Source organism: Neofelis nebulosa, chromosome 11, assembly GCF_028018385.1.
Source record: "Neofelis nebulosa isolate mNeoNeb1 chromosome 11, mNeoNeb1.pri, whole genome shotgun sequence".
NCBI classification, from domain to species: Eukaryota; Metazoa; Chordata; class Mammalia; order Carnivora; family Felidae; genus Neofelis; species Neofelis nebulosa.
Window position 1 is genome coordinate 79,898,517 of NC_080792.1, and position 27,800 is coordinate 79,926,316.

A 27,800-nucleotide genomic window follows, 5' to 3' on the forward strand; every position below is an offset into this window, starting at 1 on the left:
GAGAGAGAGGGAGAGAAAGAATCCTGAGCAGGCTCTGAGCGTCAGCACAAGCCCGACATGAGGCTCAGACTCACAGACCATGACATCAAGACCTGAGCTGAAATCAAGAGTCAGAGGCTTAACCCACTGAGCCATCCAGGCACCCCTGTTGTCTTGAGTTGTTAAGTTTGGGAATGGTTGTTCACAGCAGCAGTAACTGGAACAAAAGTAAACAATCAGAAGGTTGAATGGGAATTAGGTAGGTGAATGGGATGGGGGAAAGCCCTCCTCTGGGGGGCATATCATGAGGGGGAAGGTAGGGGAGTATGTGTGGCTGGGGCTGAGGGAGAAAGACAGGATTGGCCCATCCAGAGTCTTGTAGCCCCCTGCCCAGACTTTGATCTTTATCCTGTGAGGAATGGCAGCCATCCGAGGGTTTTGAGCTGAGAGCAATTTATGTCTTGAAAAAATCCCTCTGGTTTAGTGTGTGTGGTGGGTGGGGGAATGAGGCGGAAGGGGGCAGAGGAGGTGGAGTGGGGACACACATTAGGAATTTACTTACTCCTGAGAATTCGAGGATAATCCTGGGGTCACAGAGTTAACTAAAAAAATAGGACCGGAATCCAGGTCCCCTAATTTCCACTTCCATGAGCTCTTGATTCAGCCCTAGAGCTGAGGAAACCACAAATACATCGGCTTGCCCACTTTTACTGGCTCAGTCATGTCCCCCAGTGGTTTAGATTACATAGAAATTAACCCAACTGTTACAGTCCTTAATCTCTGGTTTTCTGTCGCTTCTCAACCACAATAACAAGACAAATTCTACCCGTTGTTTTTTTCACCTTTTCAGCTGAATTTGCAACTGAAAAACGAGGTCATTGAGCGCAGTGGGAAAGACTGCTAGCAGGCAGAAATCTTTCGGGACGTGCTTGATTTCCTTTTTCCCTTTGCCGACTTTGTCAGACTTAAAACTTTTGTCTGAAAGAACTGATCCTATGGTCTTGGATCCAGGGAGGGGAGGGGGGAGTAATCTCTCCTGCTTTTATAATGCACAAGATCAAATACCTCGTTAAAAAAGTATTTTAAACGAACACTTGTCTTTTTGATACTCCTGTGATTGGAATTATATTTATAGCACCTGGCTCTTAGATGAGAGATGCTTTCTAGCCTGCCTGGAAATTAAGATTTTTAGCCATAAATCTGAGGATTTTAGGTAATTGAGGCCCACAGAGATCAAAGTCACCTTATTGCATAATAATAGCTAGCAGTTACTGAGGGAGTCTCCTTTACCAGGCTCTGTTCTAAGCAGTTTCATTCAGTCCTGAATAACCAGCCTGGGAGTTTGGTACCATTCGTAAGGGTGAAGGAGGCTCAGAGAGGTACGGTGACTTACCCAAAGTTAAATAGTCGTATGGGGGAGCCCTGTGCTCTTAACCACTACCCTGTACTGGTATGGAGAATCCCAGTGCTATTTTATAACCCCTGCTTCCCCACCTGCATTTGATGGCTACACTGCAGTCATGGCCTCCAGTTTTATTTTAATAACCAGACTTGTGCAGCTCATAGAATCCACCAGATAAGGCACAGCGAGACCGATGTCTGTGAGAAGGATGATCTCATGCATATTTAAACTTATTAAACTTTAAATAAACCATGTCTCGCACACTGAAACATGGATGGGAGAAGAGAGAATTGTGTTCTATGACCATGGATTAAAACCCCATCCAAACAAGGGAGACGTGGCAACAGAACTATTTAAATAGCTGCAGGAGAATCCTTAAAAGACTCCTCTCCCCCTTCCCCAGTGCCTGTTCCTGTGCCCATTCATCTGAGTGCAGCTTGTTCAAAAAAAAAAAAAAAAGCCATGAGTTCATTCCTTCTCTGTCAGGGAAAGCCTGCCAGCTGGCTAGTATCACTGGGAGTACCAGACTCTAAGCACCATCAGGCTCAGGGAAGGTAGACTTTGCACTAAGCTCTTGGAACCCTCGTGGAAAGAGTAAGAACCCCCTTACTCGTTGAGTAACCTTCTGTCTATCATGTGCCCCTGTCACGTGAGGATCCTTCATTGGTAGCCCGGTGGGTGGCTGGATGCGGGTGGCTCAAGCCATGACTTGCTTGCTTTTTTTTTTTTTTTTTTCACTCTGAAGATAATGTTGCTGACTTTGTCAAAAGATGACACCATCAACACCTTCCTTTTTCAGCCTTGGCCTTCCTAATCAGAAATGCTGGCCACTGGCAGTCCTGGTGAGCTGATACTGCTGTGTCTAACCATGTCTCTTTCTATTCAGCATTAAAAATCCTGCTCATGAATCATACTTCTGGGGATTCTATACAGTCTCTCTTTTCACCCCCTAACCAGGAGGGGATGGACATTGTGAGACAATAGAAGCCGTATCTACTGGTCTCTGCCCCTGGCTTCTGGGACAGAGCTCCTAAAATCCTTGTCATTTCCTAAGTGGCAGTAGCACTAGGAAGATCTTTTGTTCTAATATTTGGTCTTAGACTCTGGTTCTTGACACAGAACTTCTAAATACTTTGGAATTTCCTGCGTGGTTGGAATGTCTTTTGTTCTAATGAGGCAACTCTTGGTGGGCTCCTGGATAGTTTCAGGATGAGGGCTGGTCGCCAGAAAGACCAGGCCATCGCCTTTGGAAGCCTGGAACTTTCAGCCCCACTCCCCATCCTGCAGGAAAGGGGAGAGGGGCTGGCGATTGAGTTAATGATAGATCATGACTATGTAGTGAAGCCGCCATAAAAATCCCAAAAGTTCTGGCTTGGTGAGTACATCCGCATTACAGGAAGGTGGCACTCCTCAACTCCAGGGGGACAGAAGCTCTTGATTTGGGACACTTTCAGGCCTCACCCTCTTTATTTATTTACCTCTCCGTCTGGCCGTTCACCTGCATCCTTTATTATATAAGTAATTGGTAAATGTAAGTCAGTGTTTCTCTGAGTTCTGTGAGCCACTCTATGAAGGGATCACACCCGAGGAGGGGGGTCATGGGAACCCTGATTTATAGCCAGTCAGAAGTACAGGTGACAGCATGGGGCTTGCGATGTGGGGACAGTCTTGTGGGACCGAGCCCTTAACCTGGGGGATCTGATGCTACCTCCTGGTAGATAGCGTCAGAATTGGGTTGGATGGTAGGATACCCAGCTGGTGTCACGGAGAATTGCTTGGTGTGGGAAGAAACCCCACACATCTGGTGTCAGAAGTGTTGTGAGTGTGGTCATGGCATCACAGTAAAGGGGAAACATGGCAGGAGTGTTTTTCCCTCACGGGCACTTCGGTGTGCATCCTCATGGTGCTTTGTTGTGTTCCTACCGAATGTGGTAGGGACTGTCCCTTAATCCTTTTCATATCTCAATGCCCCCAGAGGCCCTGCACGTAGTAGGTCTTCAATATATAATGATTGGTTGTGCAGTGAGAAGGGGCCTGGATCAAAGTAGCCTTCTCACCACCAAACTTACTTTCTAATTGGCCAAGATGAAGGTCCAAGAATATCTTGCACTAAAGGGCCATTGATTCCTCACTGAAGATCTTGGAGGGAAACAGAGAAATGGATTTACGTCTCACACTATGAGGCAGAACCTCATGAAAATCTCCATTAGATGTCTCTGTTCTCGAGGGTCCTGGGTGGCTCAGTTGGTTAAGTGTCCAACTTCAGCTCAGGTAGTGATCTCACATGGATTCGAGCCCTGCTTTGGGCTCTGTGCTGACAGCTCAGAGCCTGGAACCTGCTTCGCATCTGTGTCTCCTCTCTCTCTGCCCCTCCCTGTTCATGCTCTGTGTCTCTTTCCAAAAAATAAACATAAAAAAAATTTATAGACATCTCTGTTCTCTCCTAGTGGTGGCTGCCTTTTCTCTTTTCTGTCCCCTGAAAGGTCCATTCTGCCTCTTAGGTGAAGCACTTCTGCTCTTTCTCTGTATCTACATACTCCCTTAAATACTCCCTGCTCCCCTTAAAAAGACTTCTCTTTGGGATGCCCACTCCTTAAAAGGCATGGCATGGGGATGATAAATCATAAATATTTTATCTCATCTTAGAATGGATAAGTGAGTTACTAAATGAATGCACAAATGGCAGGCTAGCTTATTTGGATCGACCCTTAGGGTAAAAATAATCAAGAACATTGGACAAAATAGCGAAAAAAAAGCAAAGAGCTGACACCAAGTGGGAATCTTTGAGCCAAAATGAAAGCCAGAGATATAAGCAAGCATGGGTGCTAACTTGGTGTTAACGACATTTACCAATTTAGAAAAGGTTAACTTTTCCTTCTAAAATAGTACGCAAGGGGATGCCTGGGTGGCTCAGTCGGTTGAGCATAGGACTCTTGATTACAGTTCAGGTTTATGATCCCAGGGTCTTGGGGTGGAGCGCTCTGTGGGGCTCCGTGCCCAGTGTGGAACCTGCCTAAGATTCTCTCTCCCCTGCTCACTCTCTTTTTCCCTCTCTAAAATAAAGTAAAGTAAAGTAAAATAAATAAAATAAAAAATTTAATTTAATTTAAAAAAAAGCACACAGGGCAAGGAGGAGAGAAACCATAGCCCAGGGTCTGCACAAATGAGGCATCAAAGAAAAGGCCCTTCTTACAATAAGCTGGGATTCCCAAGGGCTGCACTTTCAGGAAAGAGTATCTACAAATGTACCAGCCTCTCATAGTCCTGCACTCGGGGTTTGTATCTATCACCTGGAACCTTGAGCTTTAAGGAGATCCCCGACCATTAGCATTCTGGGAAGTGAAACAAGCCAGATGCAGAAAAGTCACACATTGTAGGATTTCACTGATAGGACCCTTGTTTTTGAGAAGCACATATTGGTACTTCTCTGAGTTAACACTGCAAAGAACATAATTTGGGACATGTTGCAGAGGAGAGGGGGTATCTGCTGTGGATTCCATTTGCTCTTTAGCCTGCAACCTGGCAATTTGGGTCCCTAAAGCCCAAGCACAGTGGCTCTCAACCTCGGCTCCACGTTGGAATCATCTTGGGGAACTTTAAATGTTCATTTATTTTTGAGAGAGAAAGAGACAGACAGAGCACGAGCAGGGGAGGGGCCGAGAGAGAGGGAGACACAGAATCCGAAGCAGGTTCCAGGCTCTGAGCCGTCAGCACAGAGCCCAACATGGGGCTCGAACTCACAAGCTGTGAGATCATGACCTGAGCTAAAGCCAGGCATTCAACCAGCTGAGCCACCCAGCACCCCCATTTTGGGTAACTTTAAAAAATACTTTGTCCAGGTAAAACCCCCAGAGATTCTGACATAATTGGTATGGGAAGCACCCTGGGCATTGCTATTTTGTGCTCTCTCACTGCATCCTTGAGATGTGGTGAGCTTAGGGTCCTCCTACTCTGCTGTCTTTCCCTGGGCATTGGTATTTTAAAAACTGCCCAGGCAATTCTAATGTGTAGCCAAGGTTGAGACCACTACTGCTCTAATAGGACAATGGCTCTGGGGGCAGTCCGTTTCTACCACATATTTCCTTTCTGCCTGCCTCAGCACCTCCTTTCCATCCTGATTTGTGCCTCATTCAGTCTGCACAAGCTATGTATCCCAGGAGTGTGTCCATGCAGAATGGCGCAGCCTAGGAATTTTGGTGTCACTCAAAAATTGGGACTCAAGGATGCTTTCTAACTTATGACCTTAGTCACAGGGGAACTAGGTGAGCACTTCTAAACTTTTGTCCTAGTCTGTAAAAAGGGGGTAATAATAGCACCTATGTAAGGAATGTTTTGAAATTTAGATGAGAAGATATGTATAAAGCACATAGTAGACACTCATAATTATTGTTGTGGTTGTCACTGTCATCATCACTGTTGCTATTATCAATGTGAATGGACATTTCATAATGGGACAGTCTGTTGATGGTCCTCTCCCAACCAGAGAAAGACCTTTTTTTATGGAAGGAGGGGGCTACTGTATTCAACAAACCAACAAACATTTCTTGTGCACCTGTTTTGGGTAGACACTGAGCTAGGATTTGGGGATGCAGCTGAAGGCCTAGAATAGAGATATTGACGTGGGTTAAGGTGAACCAGCACACACACACCTTACAGGAACCCTGAGTCCAAATGAGGTCTGGAGGGGGTTGGGCTGAAATCCAGGAACTATCAGGAAAGGGTAGCATTTAAGCTGGGCTTTAATGATAAGTAGAATTTCAGTTGGAAGAAGATGTGGGGAAGGGTATTTAAGGCCCAAGGAACAGCATGGGGAAGGGCCTAGAGGTAAGGGCAAGCCTGGTAAAGAGAGGGAAAGAAGCATATTTGGGGACCAGCAAGAGTTCTTGTATAGCTCTTGGCATCGGACGCGAGGACAGATATCTGTAGTAGAAGATGCTCCATTGGGTCCCAGAAGGTGAGGCTGACAGGTAGGTTGGAGCGGACTAAAAGAAACGGTCAGACGCCACACCCCAAGATGGGGCTTCCAGTCTGAGACGGCTGCCATCCCTCAGCCCAACCAGGTGGTGTTCACTCTGCGTGGCCCTTCCCCGGACTGTGGACACTGTAGCTACCGCTGTCTACTTACGTCAAAAGAATATCACCATAGTGGACTTCTGAGATCTTTTCAGCTGGCTGGAATTTATGTCTTTCTTCCTCTTTCAGTTTCTGAAGGTACTGTTGCTTCTTTTTCAAGGCACTCTCCTCCTGCAACATGCTAAAGTAGCCGCGGCCTGTCTTCACCGACCGAATCAACATGCTGGAGGTGGGGGGTGGGAGGAAGAGGGAGGGAGAGACATCAACAGAGTTGAACCGACCGTTAAGATGATGCTGTGTTGTCCTGGGACTAAGCATCTCTGAAGGGCACTCTCCTACCTGCAGGGCAGGAACCTTCTTGCATTTGGCACTCCGGGGTCAGATGGACCTGACCTTGAATATTTAACCTCTCTGGTCTCAGTTCCTTCCTCACTCCACAATTCAACAAATATTTATCGAGCACCTACTATGTGCCAGGTACTCTGTTAGGTGCTATGAAATGGGCATAATAATCTGCACCCTACAGGATCAGATACCTTCATGCATGGAAAGGGGCTTATCCATGATAATCAGTAGCAGATCAGTACTGTAAGGCCCAGGCCCCTTGGCCAAGGCTGCCTTCTCTCAGATTTGCCTAAGTGCTCACCCTTGCTTCACATTTTCCTATGGCTGCAGAAGTGGAGTGAATAAGGTCTACGGGAGCTTGTTGTGTTAGATGACATAAGTTGAGACTTCACGATTCTTTTCTTGCTGACTCAGCCACTGGTTTCTAATCAGACGTCTTGATACTGGCCAAGACGTTCTGCGCCTGATGGTCCACACAACTCCCCGACTTTGCCATTTGTCACCTTGGGGTTGGAACTCGGCAGCACTGTGCTGGAGAAGGAGTGGACACATCTCTCGGTCTGTCCCCCTGTCTGACTCTCTGGGAAGTTGTCAGGCACCATGTTGAACCACCTCCATGTTTCCCCAGGCATGAAGATTGGTTCTGAGATTCAGTTTTATTCTTAAGATCCCTGTTGAACAACCAATGTGTACTAGGGATTGTGCTGACCATTGGGGTCACAGTGATGAACTGGACCCTGGGTCTCTAAGAGTACATGGAAAGTCAGTGATGACGCAGAAAGATGGCGGTGGGAAGGACTCTGAGCTTTGTAGGAAGAGGGCACCGAATTCAGACCAGGGGGCAGTTGGAGACATCTTCTGGATGAAGTGACATCTCCTTTCCTTTTTTCTGAGTACCTCTTTCCCTCTCCTGTCTTTCCCTTGCTCTCAGTTTTGGATGGGAATATTCTCAGCAAGCTATCATGGTTAGATTCTGATATGACCAATTAATCCTTGTTCCTTTTCTAGGAAGAGTTAAGGTATTACTGAGGGCATTTTCTTTTCAGCAGTGGACTCTTGTATTGTCCATTGGGAAAATGCTAGGAGGCAGGAGGTGGGGCTTTTCCAGTATTTTTCAAATTGCGTCTCACAGTGATAACTTTTCATTCATTTATTTCTCTGGTGGGCATTGCCTGAAAACCTGCTAGTCTAGACACCTGTGAGGAGACTGAAGTTACAGAAAGCAATAAGACAAGGCATCTGCCCCCAGAGATTTCATAGTATCATAGAGGAAGCACACCCAGAAACATACACTCTGAACACTCCAGTGCAAAGAGCTACAGGAACCTAGAGAAATCTAAGAAGGCTTCCTGGAGGAAGCGACATTTGGGATAAGTAGGAATTTACCAGTAGGAAACATGGGAAATGGCATACGAGTGGATGGAATAGCAGTTGTAAATGTAAAGAGGTGTGTTGGGGACTAAATATTTGTGTCCCCTTCAAATTTATGTGTTGAAATCCTACCCCCCACCCCCAGCATGATAGTATCAGAAGGTAGGGTTTGGGGGAGGTAATTAGGATTAAATGAGGTCATAAGGGAGGAGCCCTCATGAAAGGGATTCTTAGTATCGTTGTTAGAGTCACGGGAAAGCTTGCTTCCTCTCTCTACTGCCCACCCTGTGAGGATACAAGAAGCCGGCAGCCTACAACCCGGAAGAGGATCCTCGCCAGAACCTGACCATGTGTGCACTTGATCTCAGACTTCCAGCCTCCAGAACTGTGGGAAATAAATTTCTGTTGTTTACAAGCCACGTAGCCTATGGTAGTTTCTTAGAGCAGCTGGAACGGACTAGGACAGGTGAGTCTGAAGATGGCCCGTTGAGGAAAGTACAAGAATCTTTAAAAAGCTGGAGCACAGAAGGAATGTGGGAGAGTGGCCAGAGCTAAAGCTGGCAACACTGGCAGGGAACAGGTGGTGCAGGGCCTTGGGGTCTGGACGGAAGTGAGCCCCGATCTGGGAGTTGCTAGAAATAGAACTTCTAGAAATGCTTCAGGAATCTGCAAATGTTTGAGTTTTCATGAACAGTTTTCTAAGCTAATAACAATACAAAACCCACAAAACATCCTGTTATACACCAGATCAATTCCATTTATACAAGCGTCTCCTGCCATTTCTCTTGCATTGACCAGTTGTGCAGTGCACAACTTTTCACATCTCAGCGTGTTTGTGGGTGTGACTTCCAGTCACTGCCAGCCAGATGGCAGTTGTATTGTGTTTGTTATCACCTACACACTCAAACTTGGTTGTTCCTCCTAACAGCCTGATCGTACAACAGCCCCCTGAATGTTTTAGATCACAAAACCACTGGATCATGAGCTGGGGTCTGAAACATTCTTTTTCTCCTCTCTTTCTTTCTTTCTTTCTTTCTTTCTTTCTTTCTTTCTTTCTTTCTTTCTTTCTTTCTTTCCTTCCTTCCTTCCTTCCTTCCTTCCTTCCTTCCTTCCTTCCTTCCTTCCTTTCTTTCTTTCTTTCGACATTTCCTTATAATCAAGACAGTGCCGATATCAAAATTTGCAGACTGGGGGTCAGCAGCTAGGAAGAGACTCTTGGAGACAATAGCAAAGCATCCTTTTAAGAAATGCTGCATCCAGAATGGTTGACTTGGAGTGGAACCGTGTGATTCAGAAGAGCTGGGCTCTAAATGTGAAGACGTTTGATGAAAACCTTAAACAATGTATTTTCTCTTATAGTTTCCCCTTTTATGCAAACGGAGAGCGATCTATAAAAAATTGTCTAGGACAGTTAAGAAGAGCTTTTAAAAATTAGGACACCCTATTTTTAGGAAATAAAAATTCTAAAGGATAAGCAAGCATTGTCTTAATTTAATTGACAGTGTTTTTATTTCACTCTGTTTTAAGTGATGTGTCTTAGCTTCAATGGCAGCTGAGACGAAATAATGGTATTTGAGTTTCTTATAAATATGTCAGTGTCAGGTCATCAGTGATCTTCTTCTGAACTTAGACCCTGCTTCTTAGCTCCTGTCAACTCTTCTGAGTGTCTACACTACATGTCACATGTCCAACCCAGCCAGCCGATTGCAGGCAGGCATCAGGCATTATCTGCCCAGTTCATATTCTTGCCACAGCAAAATGATCTCTCAGTTTCCTTTTAGACAAAATTTCCCAAAGTGAAACCACATTACAGATAAATTTGGCCCTGAATTGTCAGTTCTAGGTGCTTTTGCCAGGCTTTTATTTATTTACTTACTTAAAAAAATACTTTTTAATGTTTGTTTACTTTTGAGAGAGTGAGGAAGCAGGGGAGGGGCAGAGAGAGGGGGACAGGGGATCCAAAGCAGGCTCCGTGCTGACAACAGAGAGCCCGATGCGGGGCTTCGAACTCACGAACGGTGAGGTCCCGACTTGAGCCGAATGCTTAACCGACTGAGCCACCCAGATGTCTGCCCCACCTGGCTTTTATTTTTAAGTGTAGGAATGCGAGCTGGTTGATAGGATGTGGAATTCGTGTTTGAAACAACAGAGTGCTTCTGTTTTGCTTTCGAGCCTCTCTCGGAATCCACTCATCAAAGAGTGTCCTCAGGTTGCAAGATTACCCAGTGAAGAGAAAACTGTTACCATTGGCAACCCCTTAATTTCACAAATGACGGTTTTCTTGCTGTAGCACAAACAACAAATGCAGAGCTGACCTGGGGACTGAGGCTCATGTGACAGCAACCGCTGTTGTGTTACTTCTCAGAGACCCCTCGCGCAAAATTTGGTTCGGAGGTTGAAACTGACCCCACAGATGCACCAAAACTGTGTTGAAGCGACTTAATACTCATGTGATGAGGCTTTCTGGGCAGAGCAGGAAAGGCTCCCAAACAGGTCTGAAATCATAGAAGGTTGACTGCTTAGGGTTCTGTCATGGTCAGGGAATGGGGCTGGGGTGAGCGGTCCCTGGTCTGTGGCTTGAGCTTCCCTCCGGCACCTGGACTTTCTTATTAGCTTGCCCAGACATGGACAGAAGAGCAAGAAGTGGGGGGGCGCTTGAAAGCTATCAACTTGTCACACGTCAAAAATGGAGTCAGATTCCTTATTGCATTCATTCACACCCAACTCGCTGCGTCATTATCAACCATTCGACAAAAATGTATCGAGTGCTTTGCCCGGAGCCTGCCAGGCTCTATTCTAGGTGCTGAGATAACAGCAGCAAACAAAAGAGCCACAAAATTCCTGCCCTCATGAAGCTCATATTCCAGGGGGAGTGGAGACAGACAAGCACAAGGAAGTAAACTGTAGGCAGTATGCTAAGTGCTGTGGAGGAACATAAAGTGGGGGCATGAGGAGAGTGACTGCCAGGGGTGGGGAGGTTTGATCCACGAAAGGTTTTGCTGAGAAGGTGTCATGCCGGTTTCTGGGGGAAGAGTGTTTCAGGTAAAGGGAATATAGCATATGCAAAGGCCCTGGGCAAGTCCAGTTAGATTAAGAAAGTTTAATTTTCATTGATAAAATGTGATATTGCACCATCCATGTGTGCTACTGGTATATTGTATTTGCTTTAAATTTTTTAAAATGTTTTTTTAAATTTATTTTTGAGAGAGAGGGGGGTGGAAGGGGCAGAGAGAGAGAGGAAGACACAAGCTCCAAAGCAGGCTCCAGGCTCTGAGCTGGCAGCACAGAGCCTAGTGTGGGGCTCGAACTCATGGACCTTGAGATCACGACCTGAGCTGAAGTCGGATGCTTAACCAACTAAGCCACCCAGGTGCCCCTGTATTTGCTTTAGATATTGGTGTTCTCTTTAAGATTTATGGCAGAATGGTCTTGCTCTAAAAAAAGGAAGGAAGGAAAGGGAGGGGGGGAGAAGGAGGGAAGGAAGGAAAGGAGTGGGGGAAGGGAAAACTTCTGCTCTGGGCACCTGTTTCCTCCCCACAACCTTGTTCCTGGGTGCTACTCCAGGAGGCAGTAGATTTTACCATTTTAATTAAGAAGCTCATTGCTAATCACTCAATCTAACATCCTCTTGTGCAGTAACAGAGCTGTAGAGGCCCCTTTCTGCCATTGGACTTCAGGAAGACTTAAGTACCTAATAAATCATGCAGATAAGAGGCCTTTGTATTGAACTAGGCAGTGATGTGCTTTCACGTCTGTGGTAGAACTCAGCCACACCCTCCCAACCCCCTCACTTCTGGATGCATGAATTAATTGATTTATCCTCACAATAGGTCCGTGTTGTAGGTACTGCTGTTGTCACTGGGTCTCAACCCAGTGGATTGAATGGGTGGAGTCCAGCGGTCCAGTGTGCTGCTTTATAGAATGTCAGAATGTTTCTGTTAGAAAGTCTCACCTGCCTTCCCTGGAAATCACTTTCATTGACTTTAGAGAATCTGTGGGCCACTGGGTCCTTGACTGACTTGAGAGGATTGTCATTGACTGGCAGGTGTCACAGCCCCCCTTGAGCTATGAAACCTCCCTTGGTGTCCTCTAGATTCCTTTAAGGAATGAAAGGTTGTCACTGAAAGCTGTCTGTCCCAGGACACACCATGGTCTTTAGGGGCAGGGAGTGGGGACAGGCATGGAGAAGACTCATCATGTGTGTTTACTGTGCACAACAGTGGAGGGGGTCCCACTGACACGGGACAGACCTGGCCACTTTGGTGGGCTTTGGGCTCTGATTTCAGTGTGATGGGACAAAAGCCTCTGTCTTCCCCTGAAGAACCTGTAACCAACTAGATCCTGAAAGGTATGTATTATGGATTGAATTGTGTCTCCCCACAATTCACAGGCTGAAGCCTTAACTCCCAGTATCTCAGAAAGTGACCTTATAAGGTCACTGCTGATGCAATTAGTTAAGATGAGGTCATGCTGGAGTAGGGCGGGCTCCTCATCCAAGATGACTGCTGTCCTTACAAAAAGGGGAAATCTGGGGCCACCTGGGGGGCTCAGTCGGTTAAGCATCTGACTCTTGATTTCGGCTCAGGTCATGATCTCACGGTTCATGGGACCGAGCCCTGCGTTGGGCTCTGTGCTGACATCGTGGAGCCTGCTAGGGATTCTCTCTCTCTCCCTCTCTCTCTCTGCCCCTCCCCTACTCATGCATGTGCACGCTCTCTCTCTCTCTCTCTCTCAAATAAATAAACATTTTTTTAAAAGGGGGGGAAATTTGGACACAGGCAAGCACATGGGGAGAATATGAAGCCATATGAAGATGAAGGCAGAGATCGGGGTGATGTTCCCACAGGAAGGAGCACCAAACACGGCTTGCAAACCATGAGTAGCTGGGTGGAGGCATAGAACAGAGTCCCCCTCACAGGCCTCAGAAGGAACCAACCCCGCTGACACACTGATCTTGGACTTCTAGGCTCCAGAAGTGTGAGACAACACATCTCTGTGGCTGAGCCACCTGGCTGGTGGTGCTTTGTTATGGCAGTGCCAGCAAACTGTTACATAGTGTGATCAGATATCTAGGCCGGCACGCATGGGACAGCCAGCCTCACTGCGTTGTCTTTGTCCATGAGGGTTAACAGCGTCCTTCTTAATTTATAAAAAGTGGCAGACTGATGGTCCATGCCACAGTAAAGAAAAAGGGCTTGAACATTATGTGGCATGCCTTAGGCTGGACACCTGTTAAGCATCAGACTCTGCATCAGGCACCGATTGTAACATGTTAAGTTCTGTTCGGGGCGCTGGCATTGCAAAGGTGAACGCATCCTCGGAGGATTCACAGTCTTAACCTCTGAGTCTTAGTTATGCATTTTTTTATTGTAATTAAGAGGTTGGTGAGAGATTTGTTTGACTCCTTTACGCCCTTATTCCAAAAAAGTATTAGAGGCAGAAAATTCAAAACAAAACAAACAAAAAGGGATAAAGGCAGGAAAAGCAAGAAGGCAAAAAATCAGATAAGACAGGTGTCAAAACCTGTACCACACTGGGGTGCCTGGATGGTTCAGTCGGTTAAGCATCTGACTTCGGCTCAGGTCATGATCTCACCGTTCACGAGTTCAAGCCCTGCATCGGGCTCTGTGCTGACAGCTCAGAGCTTGGAGCCTGCTTTGGGCTCTGTGTCTCCCTCTCCCCCACCCTCACTCTGTCTGTCTTTCTGTCAAAAATAAACATTAAAAAATTTTTTTTAAAAACCAAACCTGCACCACATGATCTAGTGCACGATTTGGCCCTGAGCATCCTAGTGGCTAACGCAAAAAGGGAAATACAATCCCTCATGTGATTCCCAATGACCGTACGATTTTTAAAAAGCTGTTCAGGAGATGCCTACTTATTCCTGGTGCTGAAACTAGGAAGCGATTTTTCTCAAGGATCTGTACAGGGAGGACACGCTGTGTAAAGCCATCTCTGTAACAAGACCCTAAGTGCCGATAGTGATGAATGCCTGAATAACTCACAGAAGGGGAAAGGGAAACCCAGCTTAGCCAATTTGAGGAATCAAGTTTTCTGTTGGAATTACCACCCCTTTTCATCCAAGGCAGCCACTCCCAGCTGCTAGATCTTCTGGAAAGACCTGGGTGAGAGATGAGCAGAGCTGGTGGGGAGTAGGGGGTGGGGCGGGTCTGGGCCCTCATGTCAGACACACCAGTCTATTCTAGGAATTTCAGGCTACAAGATGTTCATTCATTGAGCTGCGAAGCACTCCCATGGTACCGTGGAGGCCCATTTAAAAATGCTTAATATTTCAGCAAATTCCCATTTAATTCCCTTGTATGTTCCCTACATTTTCTCCATCATTATTGCTGATTACCAGGCTATTTGTGTGAAGGGAGCTATTTGCAGGGAAGAGCAGTATTCGCCTTTAAATCCACTCACCCGGGGCCTCCTGTTCACTGCTTTCCATGCTGTAAAACTCCCCTGGCTAACATCGCAAGAGGAACGATGGGGAGTAAAATAATTAACTGCATCAGGCAAGCGGAGGAAGCAGCCGATTATAAAATGGAAAGTTTCCTCTACCCAGTGTGACATATTCTTATCCAGTGCATGGGGATGGGTTTTTATTTTTAAGGGACATATGTTCTCTGTACGGGAGTCTGTGTGTGATCCCATGAATGGAGATTGCTCACTTCGGGAACAGTGTTCTCAGCAGGACTTAGCTCAGACCAAAGGGACAGAAGTCAGGAAGCCCAGGTTTCTCCCAGGCCCCTTCAGACTTGAGGAGCAGTAAATACGTGGTGAGGCTTGCACGGAACAGCCTCTGCATGGGATCTTTGCCTCTCTCTCAGGCAGGTTTTAAACCTCTCTGAACTTTAGCCTCTTCATTTTCAAATGGGGAAAATATTAGCTCTTGCCTCGGAGGGCTCTTGGCAGGATTAAATGAGATAGTGGACCTAAAGAGCTTACTATGGTGCCTACCACACAGGACTCCGTGAGTGAGAGCTATAATTATTATTGCCAACTCGCTCACCGTCCTGAGAGGTTAGTGTAATTTACAGGTGAGAAAACAAGGAAAGGGGTAAGTAAATGATGAGGGTCCATAACAGCCGGAAGGTGGCAGAGCGGGTATCGGAAGCCAGGAGGGCTGGTTCCAGAATTTCTCCCTCTCCACCTGCATGCTGCAAGGTGAATCACATTCAACTGGAAGCTTCTAAAGCTTTGATTCAGTGGCTTAGTTGGTTAAGTGTCTGACTCTCGGTTTCGGCTCAGGTCATGATCTCGTGGTTTCATGGGTTTGAGTCCCGTGTTGGGTTCTGTGCTGGCCTGGCAGCATGGAGCCTGCTTAGGATTCTGTGTCTCTCTCTTTCTCTCTCTCTCTCTCTCTCTCTCTCTCTCTCTCTCTCTCTCTGCCCCTCCCCCACTCATGCTGTCTCTATCTCTCAAAAATAAAATAAACTTAAAAAAAAAAAAAAAAAAAGCTTTGACTTTGCATATCTCCAGGCTGTATGTTGTGTAGGGTTCACCTCTAGGCCTGCAGACTAGAAACTGGTGGCTTACCTTTTCCCCCTTTAGACCATGTGTTACCCAATCCAAGATACCACCTGTAGTAGATAAAGTCAGTGCTCACATTCCCCCGTTCCCTGTATTCAAGGGTGGAGTGTACTTCCCAGCCCCCTGGCTTTTGGCTTTCATGTAACTTCCTTGGCCTATGGAAGTTAGCAGATATGACTTGAACAGAAGCTTGAAATAAGCTTGTTCAGTTGGGCCCATGACAATAACAAAACCCACGATTTTGCTGAACCCAGAAGAATGAGAAAGGCATGGGGAACAGAACTGAACTCAGCTGATCTCAGCCGAGATTGGCCAAACCCCAGTTAACCTACAGACACATGAACAAGGAAGAAATACTTACTGAAAATTGCTGAGTTTGGGGAAGCTCGTTACATAGCATTATGGTGAAAATAGCTGACCGATACATTATCTATTATAAGACGCACTATTATTTTTGAACCACAAAGACAAACCCAGGCCAATTAAATTAAGATATAATTGTACATTACACCTCCAGCTCAGAGATGTTAAAATGTGAAAAAAAAAAATGCTCCTCTTCGATATGATAAAATATGGTATTAAGAAGGAAATTGCCTCAGACCTGAGAAAAGATGGTCCGGAACAGACCTTAGATCATAAAGTAATTAACAGCCCCTTCTGAGAAGTATCTAGCATACTTGATAAAACATTTGAGCAAATTTCTGATATCTTCTGATGAGTTGAAGAGCCCTTTCTGGGTGTTAGATTTACCCACACAGCTGGCCCATCAGATTTGTAACAAGTCTGTTAACCTTTAGCTGTTCGTCCTTTTGAGTGATGCTTTGTAGCTCCTTGCTACTCCAAGTGCGGTGGTCCTTGGACCAGCAGCATCAGCATCACCTGGGGCACCGGGGTGGCTCAGTTGATTGAGCGTCTGACTCTTGATTTCAGCTCAGGTCATGATCTCACAGTTTTGTGAGTTCAAGTCCCACATCAGGTTCCACGCACTGACCTCGTGGAGCCTGCTTGGGATTCTCTCTCTCTCCCTCTCTCTCTCTGCTCCTCCGCCCGCGCGCTCTCTCTCTTTCTCTTTCTCAAATAAATAAATAAACTTAAAAAAGAAAGAAAAATAGAAAGAAAGAAAGGCAGAATCTTGGGTCCCCACTCAAACCTCCTGAATGAGAATCTGCATTTTAATAGGACCCGCAGGTGATTCATTTACACATTGAAGTTCAAGATGCATTGTTACTCTAACTGTCCCCTTTCCCCTATTAAAAACAAGCCAACAAAATAAAACAAAACATTCTCCAAAAAGAGATCTTTGAACTGGCTGTGTTAGAAGCCCGTTTCCGGGGCGCCTGGGTGGCTCAGTTGGTTAGGCAACCAACTTCAGGCTCAGGTCATGTGAGTTTGAGCCCCGCATCGGGCTCTGTGCTGACAGCTCAGAGCCTGGAGCCTGCTTCCGATTCTGTGTCTCCCCTCTCTACCCCTCCCCTGCTCATGCTCTGTGTCTCTCTCTGTCTCTCAGTAATAAACATTAAAAAAAAAAAAAAAAAAAAAAAGAAGCCCGTTTCCGTTGCTACAGTTTTGAAATAGAACTTTGACACATGCTAGTCATCACTTCATCTCAGAAAGTTCCTTAAGCACATCAGTAGCAGACATGGTCCCCCTTTGAGGGCATTCAGCTTGTGGGGAGTCTCCCATTACCTGAATCTGCCTCCATCCCCAGGGCCCTACCTGAGAAATAGGACTGAATGGCGTCAGAAGCAGCCCCAGATCTTTTCACAGGGGCCTTGCAAAAAGCTGTGGGAGTTCTGGAGAGCTGGGGGGTGGGTAGCAAAGGGAATTCTTGTTCACCCTTTCCATTATGGGGGGGGGGGGGGAACGGACATAGGATTAACCACCGCAAATCACTTTGTTAAAAACCAACAGCCCAGATGTACTTAAAAAAAAAAAAAAAACAACTTTTAATGGTATTACGTCTCTGCATCCAGCTGGTTTTCACTCACATTTTCTGTCTCTGCCTGCAAGAAATATGAGGCTATAAAGCCAGGAGTGCTTCAACGGGAAAGGCAGAATGACATTAAAATGAACAAACACTCCTGGCAATCCGATTTCAGGGATGTCCTGCTCTTGAAGACTGGAATTGCCTACACGGGAAATTTTCACTTAACAAATTTTACTGTTTTCAAATAATAGCAAATAAATCAGTTTCTCTCCAGTTTGTGGAGGCTGGAGACTTGGAGAGCCCTCTTCGTCTGGCTGGCTGATGCCTTGCTTTGTCAGCCCACCCAGACGTATTGATTTCAGAGGGGGAGAGAGCACACCTGATGGAAAGAAGGGATCTGAAATGCCATCCTTAAATTCTTGAATTTTCAGGCAACCTGTACGGGCAAATTAATAACGCGGCCCCAGTTCAAACACAGCGCCGAGCAAATATTTTGCATTTAAATTCCCGCATTAGAATGCCCTGTTTATACAATAACTTAATAAATCTAGCCTGGCTGCCAAATTGACAAGAAGGTGAGAATCATTCATTAAAATGCAAATACAATTGAGATGAAATTTGGAATACATTTATTACAGTAATTGAACTTCAGTCAACTGTAGTCACAACACAGATTTTGAACTGCCTTTCAGACAAAAGGACGTGTTGTGTTTCCCCCCCCCCCACCACCCAAGTTAATATCTTTGTCAGCATGCAAATTAAAGCCATTTCCTGAGTGCTAATGATTTGCAATGGAGGATTTCACTCTTCTTTATAGGACAAGATTGCCAGAGATAAAGGTCAACTGCATACACAAAAGATTGCACTGGTAGCATATTGTGTATACAGCAAATTGATGGCAAACATATTCTGAGGGCTTATTGCAACCACATTCTTATTAAATCACATCCGAACATCTCTTTACCGTCCCCGGGTCATTTGCTAATTGTAATGCCCAACAATGGGAGAATTGCCCAGTCGGGATTTCACCTCTCGGATCAAAAGGTTCAGACAGGGGCGCCTGGGTGGCGCAGTTGGTTAAGCGTCCGACTTCAGCCAGGTCACGATCTCGCGGTCCGTGAGTTCGAGCCCCGCGTCAGGCTCTGGGCTGATGGCTCGGAGCCTGGAGCCTGTTTCCGATTCTGTGTCTCCCTCTCTCTCTGCCCCTCCCCCGTTCATGCTCTGTCTCTCTCTGTCCCAAAAATAAAAATAAAAAATGTTGAAAAAAAAAAAAAAAAAAAAAAAAAAAGGTTCAGACAGATTCTGTCCTTCCAGAATGACTCAGCCTCCAAAGAAGTCCGGTGTGTGGGTTCCTTTTGCTCATAAAGCAGACAGAAGAAAAACGTGGCTGTGGGGCTTGATCCTCACACGGGGATGCCATTTTATATGCTGCAGCTTTATTCTCTCTGGCTCCTTCGTAAGAGTCTTGGGGCATTTCTGAAGTGTGGGCACGGTGCACGTGCAGCTAGCAGGTGCCATCTGAGTTGGAAGAAGGCATAACGTGGAGGGTTCCTTTGGCCACAAGTGTACTGTTCACGAGTTGCTCTAGGGTAGCAAAACACAGCTTGTTTCACCTGTAGAATGGGGGCATTACTTTTGTCCCCTTCAGCCTCTTCATACCCACTAACTGATCAGGAAGTGATGCCAACCCCACTTCTTAAACATCACTTGACTGTCTCCCTTCCTGTTGCCACCATCTGAGCCAGAAACCATCATTGGTTGCCTCTGTTACTCTAAGTAGCTTCCTGGTCCTTCCCCTTCCCATCCTGTGCCACGGTGCTCCTTCTAAAATGCAAACCTCATCATTCCCATCAGAGTGCTCCAAACCCTTCCATGGCTTTCCACTGTCCTGAGGACCACGTCTAGACTCTTTTCCATGGCAGCAAGGTCCTCTAAGATATGGGCTTTATCTTGAAGGGAAGTAGAGCATGCTACCCCTGAATACGCCAGGTGGCTTATTGATTATTTTGAATTAAAGTGACTTAAAGATGCAGCCAGGGCAAGGAGGACGCTTTGACCCTCCTTTGTTCCCCTGAGAGTGGGAAATCCTTCTCCCTTGTGCATGGTACCCCCCCCCCCCCCCCCCCGTGCCAAGAGAAAGAGAGGCGTCCTCACCATCAGACAGAGGGAATTCAGGGCCGAGAAGGCTGTGGAAACCACCCTTGCTGCTTCACCACTAATTTGCGACCCCTCGACCCCTCGCCCAAACCCTTTGTTCTTGATTCTTTACAAATGTGTTGTCTGTCTAGGAGGTACAAAAGCTGCCTGCTGTGGGCACTTCTTTGAGTCTCCTTTTTCTATGGGCTCCTGTATGTACAAAATTAAATTGTTTTGGTTTTTGTTTTCGTTTTTGCTCCTATTTTCTGTCTGTTGTCAGTTTAATTATTAGACCAGCCTAAGAACTGAAACAGGGTGCTGTTGGAAAAAAACCACCAGACTCCGAATAGAAGCGAGGCAAGATTTTATTCATGGAGGGGCCAAACCTGATCTTAAGGAGAAAAGTGCAGAGAATGGCCCCGAACAAAGGTAGCAGTGAGCATATATGGATTTTAGCAAGTCAGAGTACGTCATTATTTAGTTAACCAATTACAATTTACAGCATTTCATGGTAGCCAATTATATTGTGACACACAGACGTTTGTTTTGTCGGGAACCTATCAATTTAAAGTTCTTTGTCCTAAGAGGGTTTAAAATGACCAATCATAGTTAGACACCCAAGATACCCTGGGGCAGTGAGTTCGTGACTTTGTACATGTTGGTCTTGCCTAGGCCGGATCTTGGTAGAAGGGGTGGGGGAGCGTTTTGCATCCTAAGTTATCTATTTAGCAAGCAGGTGAGGTCACAGAAGCGAGGTAGGGTGGTTAGTAATTTCCGATAACCCTAATAGGGAACTACATAAGCTTTTATCTCAATTATTCATGAAAGGTGAGTTTAAGCCGAACTTATATACAGTAAGCTTTCTGATATTTTATAAGTTGACCTATTACAAGAACCTAGAAGGGAAGAAGGGAAAAGTTTCCTGCCTGCTAGTCTTCAACCACTCAACCAGTCATTTCTTTGCCACTCCCTACCCCTGAACATTACACATGATTTTGCTTCCTCCTGCAGTGCCCTTTGCTGCTTCTTCACTTGGCTGATTTCTATTTGTCCTTCAAGACTTGGGAAGAATTGTCCAGTGTTGACCATTCGATCTCACACTCCCCCACTCTCCTAACTCCAGGCTAGTTCAAGTACCTCCTCCGTGCCTTTCCCCCTGGCTTCTTGTGCTTATGTGCTTCTCATTACTGCACTTATCGCACTCTATGGCAATTGTCTATTTTTTGGTCTGCTTTTCCTATTTGACTATGGGCTCCTTAAAGACAGTGCCTGGGTGGGGCGCCTGGGTGGCGCAGTCGGTTAAGCGTCCAACTTCAACCAGGTCACGATCTCATGGTCCGTGAGTTCGAGCCCCGTGTCAGGCTCTGGGCTGATGGCTCGGAGCCTGGAGCCTGCTTCCGATTCTGTGTCTCCCTCTCTCTCTGCCCCTCCCCCGTTCATGCTCTGTCTCTCTCTGTCCCAAAAATAAATAAAAAACGTTGAAAAAAAATTAAAAAAAAAAAAAAGACAGTGCCTGGGAGAGAGAGCGTGGGCGATCAACACTTGGTGATTTTCCTTCCCTACCTCCCTTCCTTCCTCCTAATGGCAGAAAGTGCCAGTTACCTACCAAATATCCATTTCCCCACCTTCCTTAGTAACAGACCACATTCTCTTGGGCTTCCAAATGCCTCGATAAAAACACCAACAAAACAAGACAACACACGGGGCGCCTGGGTGGTGCAGTCGGTTAAGCATCTGACTTCAGCCAGGTCACGATCTCGCGGTCCGTGAGTTCGAGCCCCGCGTCAGGCTCTGGGCTGATGGCTCGGAGCCTGGAGCCTGTTTCCGATTCTGTGTCTCCCTCTCTCTCTGCCCCTCCCCCGTTCATGCTCTGTCTCTCTCTGTCCCAAAAATAAATAAAAAACGTTGAAAAAAAAATTTAAAAAAACAAAAACAAAACAAAACAAGACAACACACAAAACTGTGCTTTCCAGTTGCCCTTGCAGATAAGACAGGCCAGTGAGATACAAGTGGAAGTCATTGGGAGAGGCTTCTGGGAAAACTCTTTGAAGGATGTTAATACAGCTGGGGGCATGTGCCCTTTGGCCTTTTTCCCCCTTCTTCCTTCCTGCTGCCTGAGACTTAGCTGTAATGGTTGCAGCACCAGCAGCCACTGTGTGAGCATGAGGAAACCTTGCAGATGGAAGCAAACGCTAAAGATAGTGGATTGAAAGATAGAAGGAACCTGGGTCCTACATGACCATGAAGCCACCATACCTATTCTTCCTCCAGAACAGAAACCTCTTTTATTGGAGGGAGCTAAGCCTTTACCTTGGTCAAATGCTGGTAATCTCCAGCTCTGTTTACCATGCAGCAGCATGGAGTCCCAGCTGAGTCTCTCTCTTTGTCTCTCTGTCTTTTTTCCTCGACTGAACTGTCATGATTCTCACCTTTAATGTGCCATCATCCTTGACTAAATTGCTGGCCAGGGACTAAAGGAAAGCTATTGGTGGGAGGTTAGTTTGGATAGTGGGAAACAGACAAGGAAACTTGGAAGCATGAAATTCTGCAAAGAGAAGTAAGTCTTGGAGAGTCTCCATTGAGGGTGTCAGGAAATAGATACAGGAGGGTCTGAGCCTGTAAGAGTGAGAGATGGGAGTCAGGGGAGCATCTGTAGTTGAAGGGAAGCTGGTACCTTTGCAGGAGGTGGAAAGGTGTGCATAGTAAGGGCTTGAGCAAGATGCTGAACTAGGGACTCCCATGTACATGATCTCCTTGAATCCTCACAATATCCCCAGGAGGCAGGTAGTCGTCCCCATTTTGCTGATGAGCAAACCAAGGCTCAAAGAGGTCAGGCAGTCTAACCATAGCTTAGTAAGTGGTGGGGCTGGAATTTAAACCCAGGTGGTTTGATCCAGGTTGATCTAGCATGAGGAAAATGTGCTGGTTTTGGAAATGGTCTGTTCTGGTTTTAACTAGTTAGCATCTCCTGATCCCTTGGTGTCTGTGACTTTGGGTGAATCATTTCTCCCTCTTCCAGATGCACTTTTTTTCATCTGTAAAACTGGGCTAAATGAATACCCATCTTAGGACATTGTTGAAACCATATACGACAGGCACTTAGCACGGTGCCTGGCACCTTGGAGATTTTCAGGGAAAATGGTAACAATGATTGTTTTCATCATCATCACCATCAAAGCCGTGAATGATTGCTGTTACAGCCTTCCTGCTGTGCACACAGCCAGGGTGGTGGTTTGGCTCTAAGTCCCACAAAGCTGCTGGGAGGTGGCACTTGTTTCAAATGGTGAGCTTGGGAGGTTCTTTTCTTTGAGGGTGGCGGCAAGAACAGCGTAATTAGACCGCAATTATTTTGGGATTTGGTAAATTGCATTATGCAGTAATTCATAAGGGTCCGTGAATCGGCTGCCCATAGTGGTGGTGGGAAAAACACTTGGTCTTCGTGTAAGTAATGAAATTTATTAAGCTAAAGGGCCAGGGAATTAACCTCTGCTCTGCTAAATAAGAAATTACATGCAGAAACCTCCTAATTATTTTAAGTGGTTTTCTTTTCTGGATTCCTCCTTTACTTAATCTCTGAGATCTTCAGGAAAAGAGAAACGAAGGAGGAGGAAGGGGAAGAGGAGGAAAAAGATAGAAGCATCTAAGGAACCCACTCACAACCCGGTGGATATTTCAGGGGAAGACGGCTGGTAAACAGTGAACTCACATGAGACCTATGGATTTAGGCAAGAGTGGGACATACATTAATGTCAATTAAAGTATTTTTTTTTTTAAGTTTATTTATTTATTTTGAGAGAGAGAGAGAGATACAGTGCCAGTGGGGGAGGGGCAGACAGAGTGGGAGAGAGAGAATCCCAAGCAGGCTCTGGGCTGGCAGCAGGACCCCACCCGGGGCTTAAACTCAGGAAACCATGAGATCATGACCTGAACCGAAACCAAGGGTCAGTCGGACACTCAACCGACTGAGCCACCCAGGCACCCCCATTAATGCCAGTTAAAAAGCTGGGTTCTAATTCTCACTCTCCCAGCAGCTGGCTGTGTATATAGGGAGAATAGTTAACCACTCTGTTCTGTTAGCTAAGGGAGAACCATCAGCACCATCATGACCTCCACCATGACCATTGTCACTGCAGCTAGAACAGGAACAATTGCCATGTGCTGCTAACTAAAAAAAAAAAAAAAAAAAAAAAAAAGGCTTTGCAGTTCCTGGATTCTTCGATGTCTTTTTTTTTTTTTTTTTTGTAATGTTTATTTGAGAGAGAGAGAGCATGAGCAGGGGAGGGGCAAAGAGAGAGGGAGACACAGAATCCAAAGCAGGCTCCAGGCTCCGAGCCGTCAGCACAGAGCCCAGCTCGGGACTCGAACTCATGAACCGCGAGATCATGACCTGAGCTAAAGTTGGACGCTTAACTGACTGAGCCCCTTCAATGTCTGTAACCAATCCTGTGAGGCAGGTATTAGTAGCAGCGGCAGCCGGATCTCACAGTAAGGAAAGTACGGAGAAGTTCAGCGACTTTGTGTGAGGTTACCCAGATGGGGCAGACTGGAGGCCTGGGCCTGTCCTCCTCACCTGTTCTTTGAGATAATATTATCTCATCTGACTTGTCATGAAAGCCAAAAAAACAAAGAAATGGTGTGGAAGCATTTGAAGAAGTCGTGCAAAAGCTAACCATGGCTGGAAATTGGGAGATTCAAAACTGCTTTGTGAAGAGGAAGGATTGGCCCTGGCAGCCTGATCACAGTATTGCTGATTGCCAGGGCCACATTCGGGGAAGCGAGCCCTCTCATCGACACACACACACACACACACACACACACACACACATCTGTGTGTGTACACAGATGAGAAGGGGATGAGTGGGGATTGAGATGCAAAAAAGACAGCACCTCTGTGCAAAAGGGTTTCAGAATTTGGGCTAAACTCCTCTCTAGAAATGAAATTCCTTGAAGGCATTCACCGTATCACACTTACCACGTGTCTCCCCTCACCCCTTCCCATTCTTGGGCACATGATAGGAATATAATATTATTTTTGATCATTAATTAAAGAAAATGGCTAGATGATTCAGTGAGTTTAAAAAAAAAACAGAGGGGCGCCTGGGTGGCGCAGTCGGTTAAGCGTCCGACTTCAGCCAGGTCACGATCTCGCGGTCCGTGAGTTCGAGCCCCGCGTCAGGCTCTGGGCTGATGGCTCGGAGCCTGGAGCCTGTTTCCGATTCTGTGTCTCCCTCTCTCTCTGCCCCTCCCCCGTTCATGCTCTGTCTCTCTCTGTCCCAAAAATAAATAAAAAACGTTGAAAAAAAAATTAAAAAAAAAAAAACAGAAGGGTTATGTTGATTATTTGATCTGTTGAAGGTCATTTCTCTTCTTATCGATCTCTAGAATTAGAAACCAGCATTTTCAGGCATCATTTTTCATGATTCCCAAATTGGCTGTCAGTGAGTATTTGCCTAATCTAAATCTCTTCCCTGCTTGCCGATCCCATTTTTATGTATCCTGCCTCCTTCTGAATACACTTCATTCAATTCCTTCCTTCCTAACATCCTTATTGGACATGGACTGTGTACAAGGTGAATTGGGGCCAAGGAAAGGTGCCAAAATTATAAGATTTGGCCGTTGCTTTCAAAGAATTTGCATTCTAGTTGGCGTTTGGGGACCAGAACCCCCCACTCCTGGTGTCCGCAGCTCAGCCTTGGGCATCATTGTTCTGATCTGAGTCAGAATCTAGACTGAGAATTTTGGAAGTGAGAAGACCATTGGGGAAAGCTCTAAACCCTCCTTTTGCAAATGAGATCCAGAGAGGAGAGGTATCGAATGCAAGTTGGAGGCAGACCCAAGACAGAAATGGGGTTTCTGGATTCCCAGTTCAGTGCATTGTCTCTAAACCCTCGGTCACCTCAGGCATCACTCGATGAACTGAAAAGCAGGAGCTGTTTAGCTGGAGGCTTGATGTTTAAAAGTTTTGGCATGACCAGGGGCACCTGGGTGGCTCAGTTGGTTAAGCTGCTGACTTTGGCTCAGGTCACAATCCCATGGTTCATGGGTTCGAGCCCCTAGTTGGGCTCTGTGCTGACAGCTTGGAGTCTGGAGCCTGCTTCAGATTCTGTGTCTCCCTCTCTCTCCATCTCTCCCCTGCTCGGGCTGTCTCTCTCTCTCTCTCTCTCTCTCTCTCTCTCCCTCCCCCTCCCCCTCACAAATAAACACTTTAGGGCGCCTGGGTGGCTCATTGGGTTGGGTGTCCAGCTTCAGCTCAGGTCATGATCTCGCGGTTCATGAGTTTGAGCCCTGCATCGGGCTCTGTGCTGTTTCTCTCTCTGTGCCCTTCCCTTGCTCGTGCTCTGTCTCTCAAAAATAACTAAACATTAAAAAAATAAAAAATAAACACTTTAAAAATAAAAATAAAAGTCTTGGCATGACCAAAATGTTTTTGCTTCTTAACTCTGCTCCTCTGACGTTTTGGTCCTCCGTGGTGCACAGAGCCATCTTCCTCAGCGTGAGGAAGCATATCGTGCGAAGAGTGTTCCGCTCTGCTATTTTAAGTCCTCCAATGGCTCCCTTCTGTCCTCACTGCTTTGTCTCAGGGCTCTACCCTTCTGTGGGGCTAAGTACCAAAGTCTTCCCTTCCAGGCACCATGCTCTAAAATCAGGCTGCCATCATGTCTCTCCTCTGGTATCTGCCACTCCTTCTTCACTGGCCTCCCTGCCTTGGACCTCTTTTCCTCCTCTGTCCTCACCAATATTGCACATCATCTCCAGACCTCCCAGTGCAGCCCCCAGGGCTCTGCATGAGCTGGATTTGTCCTGTCTCCTAGACCTCTTCCTCGTCAAGTGATGCTTAGCAATACCGAGCTGCAAGACAATGGTCTTCCCCATGGCAGTGCCTTTGCTCATAGGCTACCCTGCCTCGAACGCTCTTCCCTGCTTCTCCACCTGGCTGACTTTTACTTACCCTTCAGAACTTGCTCAGGTAACCCCACCCCTCCCCAGCAGTCACCTCTGCTCTTCCCAGGCTGCATTAGGCACCCCTGAACTGCTCACTGACTTGTCTGTCCATGCACTCCCTCCTCCCATCCCCACCACCAGACAGAGCTCCCTGAGGGCAGGGCCAATTTCTAAATCTTTTCTCTATCCCTAGAACCAGTACAAAGGAGAGCCTCATAAAATATTTACTGCATGAATAACAATCATTTGAAATTCTTGCATTTCAGAACCTAATTAAATACACGCTGACTTTCTGGCACATAATACCACCGCCACCCTAGTTCGATGTGGTCCCTTTACATTCTCTTTGGATGGAGCAGGTGTATAGAACCGTCCGTGCAGAAGCTGAATCATCCAAACAGGAAAGAGATAAATGGATGTCTTTGCAATATATATATATATATTTTCTCCAACTGGGAGCTAGAATATAGCTGTGTTCTAAGAAGTGATCATATGAAAGGCGCTCCCTATGTGCCTCTCAGGGAAGTTATTTCTTTAGCTTGTAATGCGGTCTCTGACCTACCTATGCCAAATGACTGCAAGAGGTGTTTAAACCCCCCAAAAGGAAGGCACCTCTAGCGTCTAATATCAGGCTACACGGTATGCACGTGTTGCATTTTGATTGAATTTCCTGGACTTTGCAAGCTTCATATGACCTCACTGTTCACACAGGTGCACACACACCCGCGTCCGCCCACCATCCTGCCTTCAAAAGTCGCCTCAGACCTTGTAAACATCCTGAAATGCAAACACAGTGATGGCGACCTAAAATGGCCATTTCATCAGAGACCACCAACCAAGGCCGCCAGCCACGCCGGCTTCTGTGGGGTTAAAAGGTGCCTTGGCCGAGGGCTACTCTTTAATTAATGTGAGTCAGCATTTGTATGGGAGGACTGCATCTCTTCTGGAAGAAGAAGAGGAAAAACCTTCGAAGTGTCAACAAACAGTTCTACATGCATCCCAATTAGGGTGATTTCTGGAAGGGAGCAGAAGCCTACCACAGCTCTCCGTTTCTAGGCAACTGCTATTAGGAGTTCTGCACCTCACTGG

General features: G+C 46.3%; 1 protein-coding gene across 2 annotated transcripts in view; it reads right to left on the bottom strand.

Annotated features, from left to right (window-relative positions):
* The window catches only part of CCDC60 (coiled-coil domain containing 60), a 164,052-nt gene that overhangs the window by 48,065 nt on the left and 88,187 nt on the right, over positions 1-27,800 (bottom strand). For both annotated transcript variants that reach the window (XM_058691140.1, XM_058691141.1), the window contains one exon: positions 6,507-6,677. In XM_058691140.1, the coding sequence (XP_058547123.1) occupies positions 6,507-6,677 (171 nt within the window). The remainder of the gene's footprint in view (positions 1-6,506; positions 6,678-27,800) is intronic.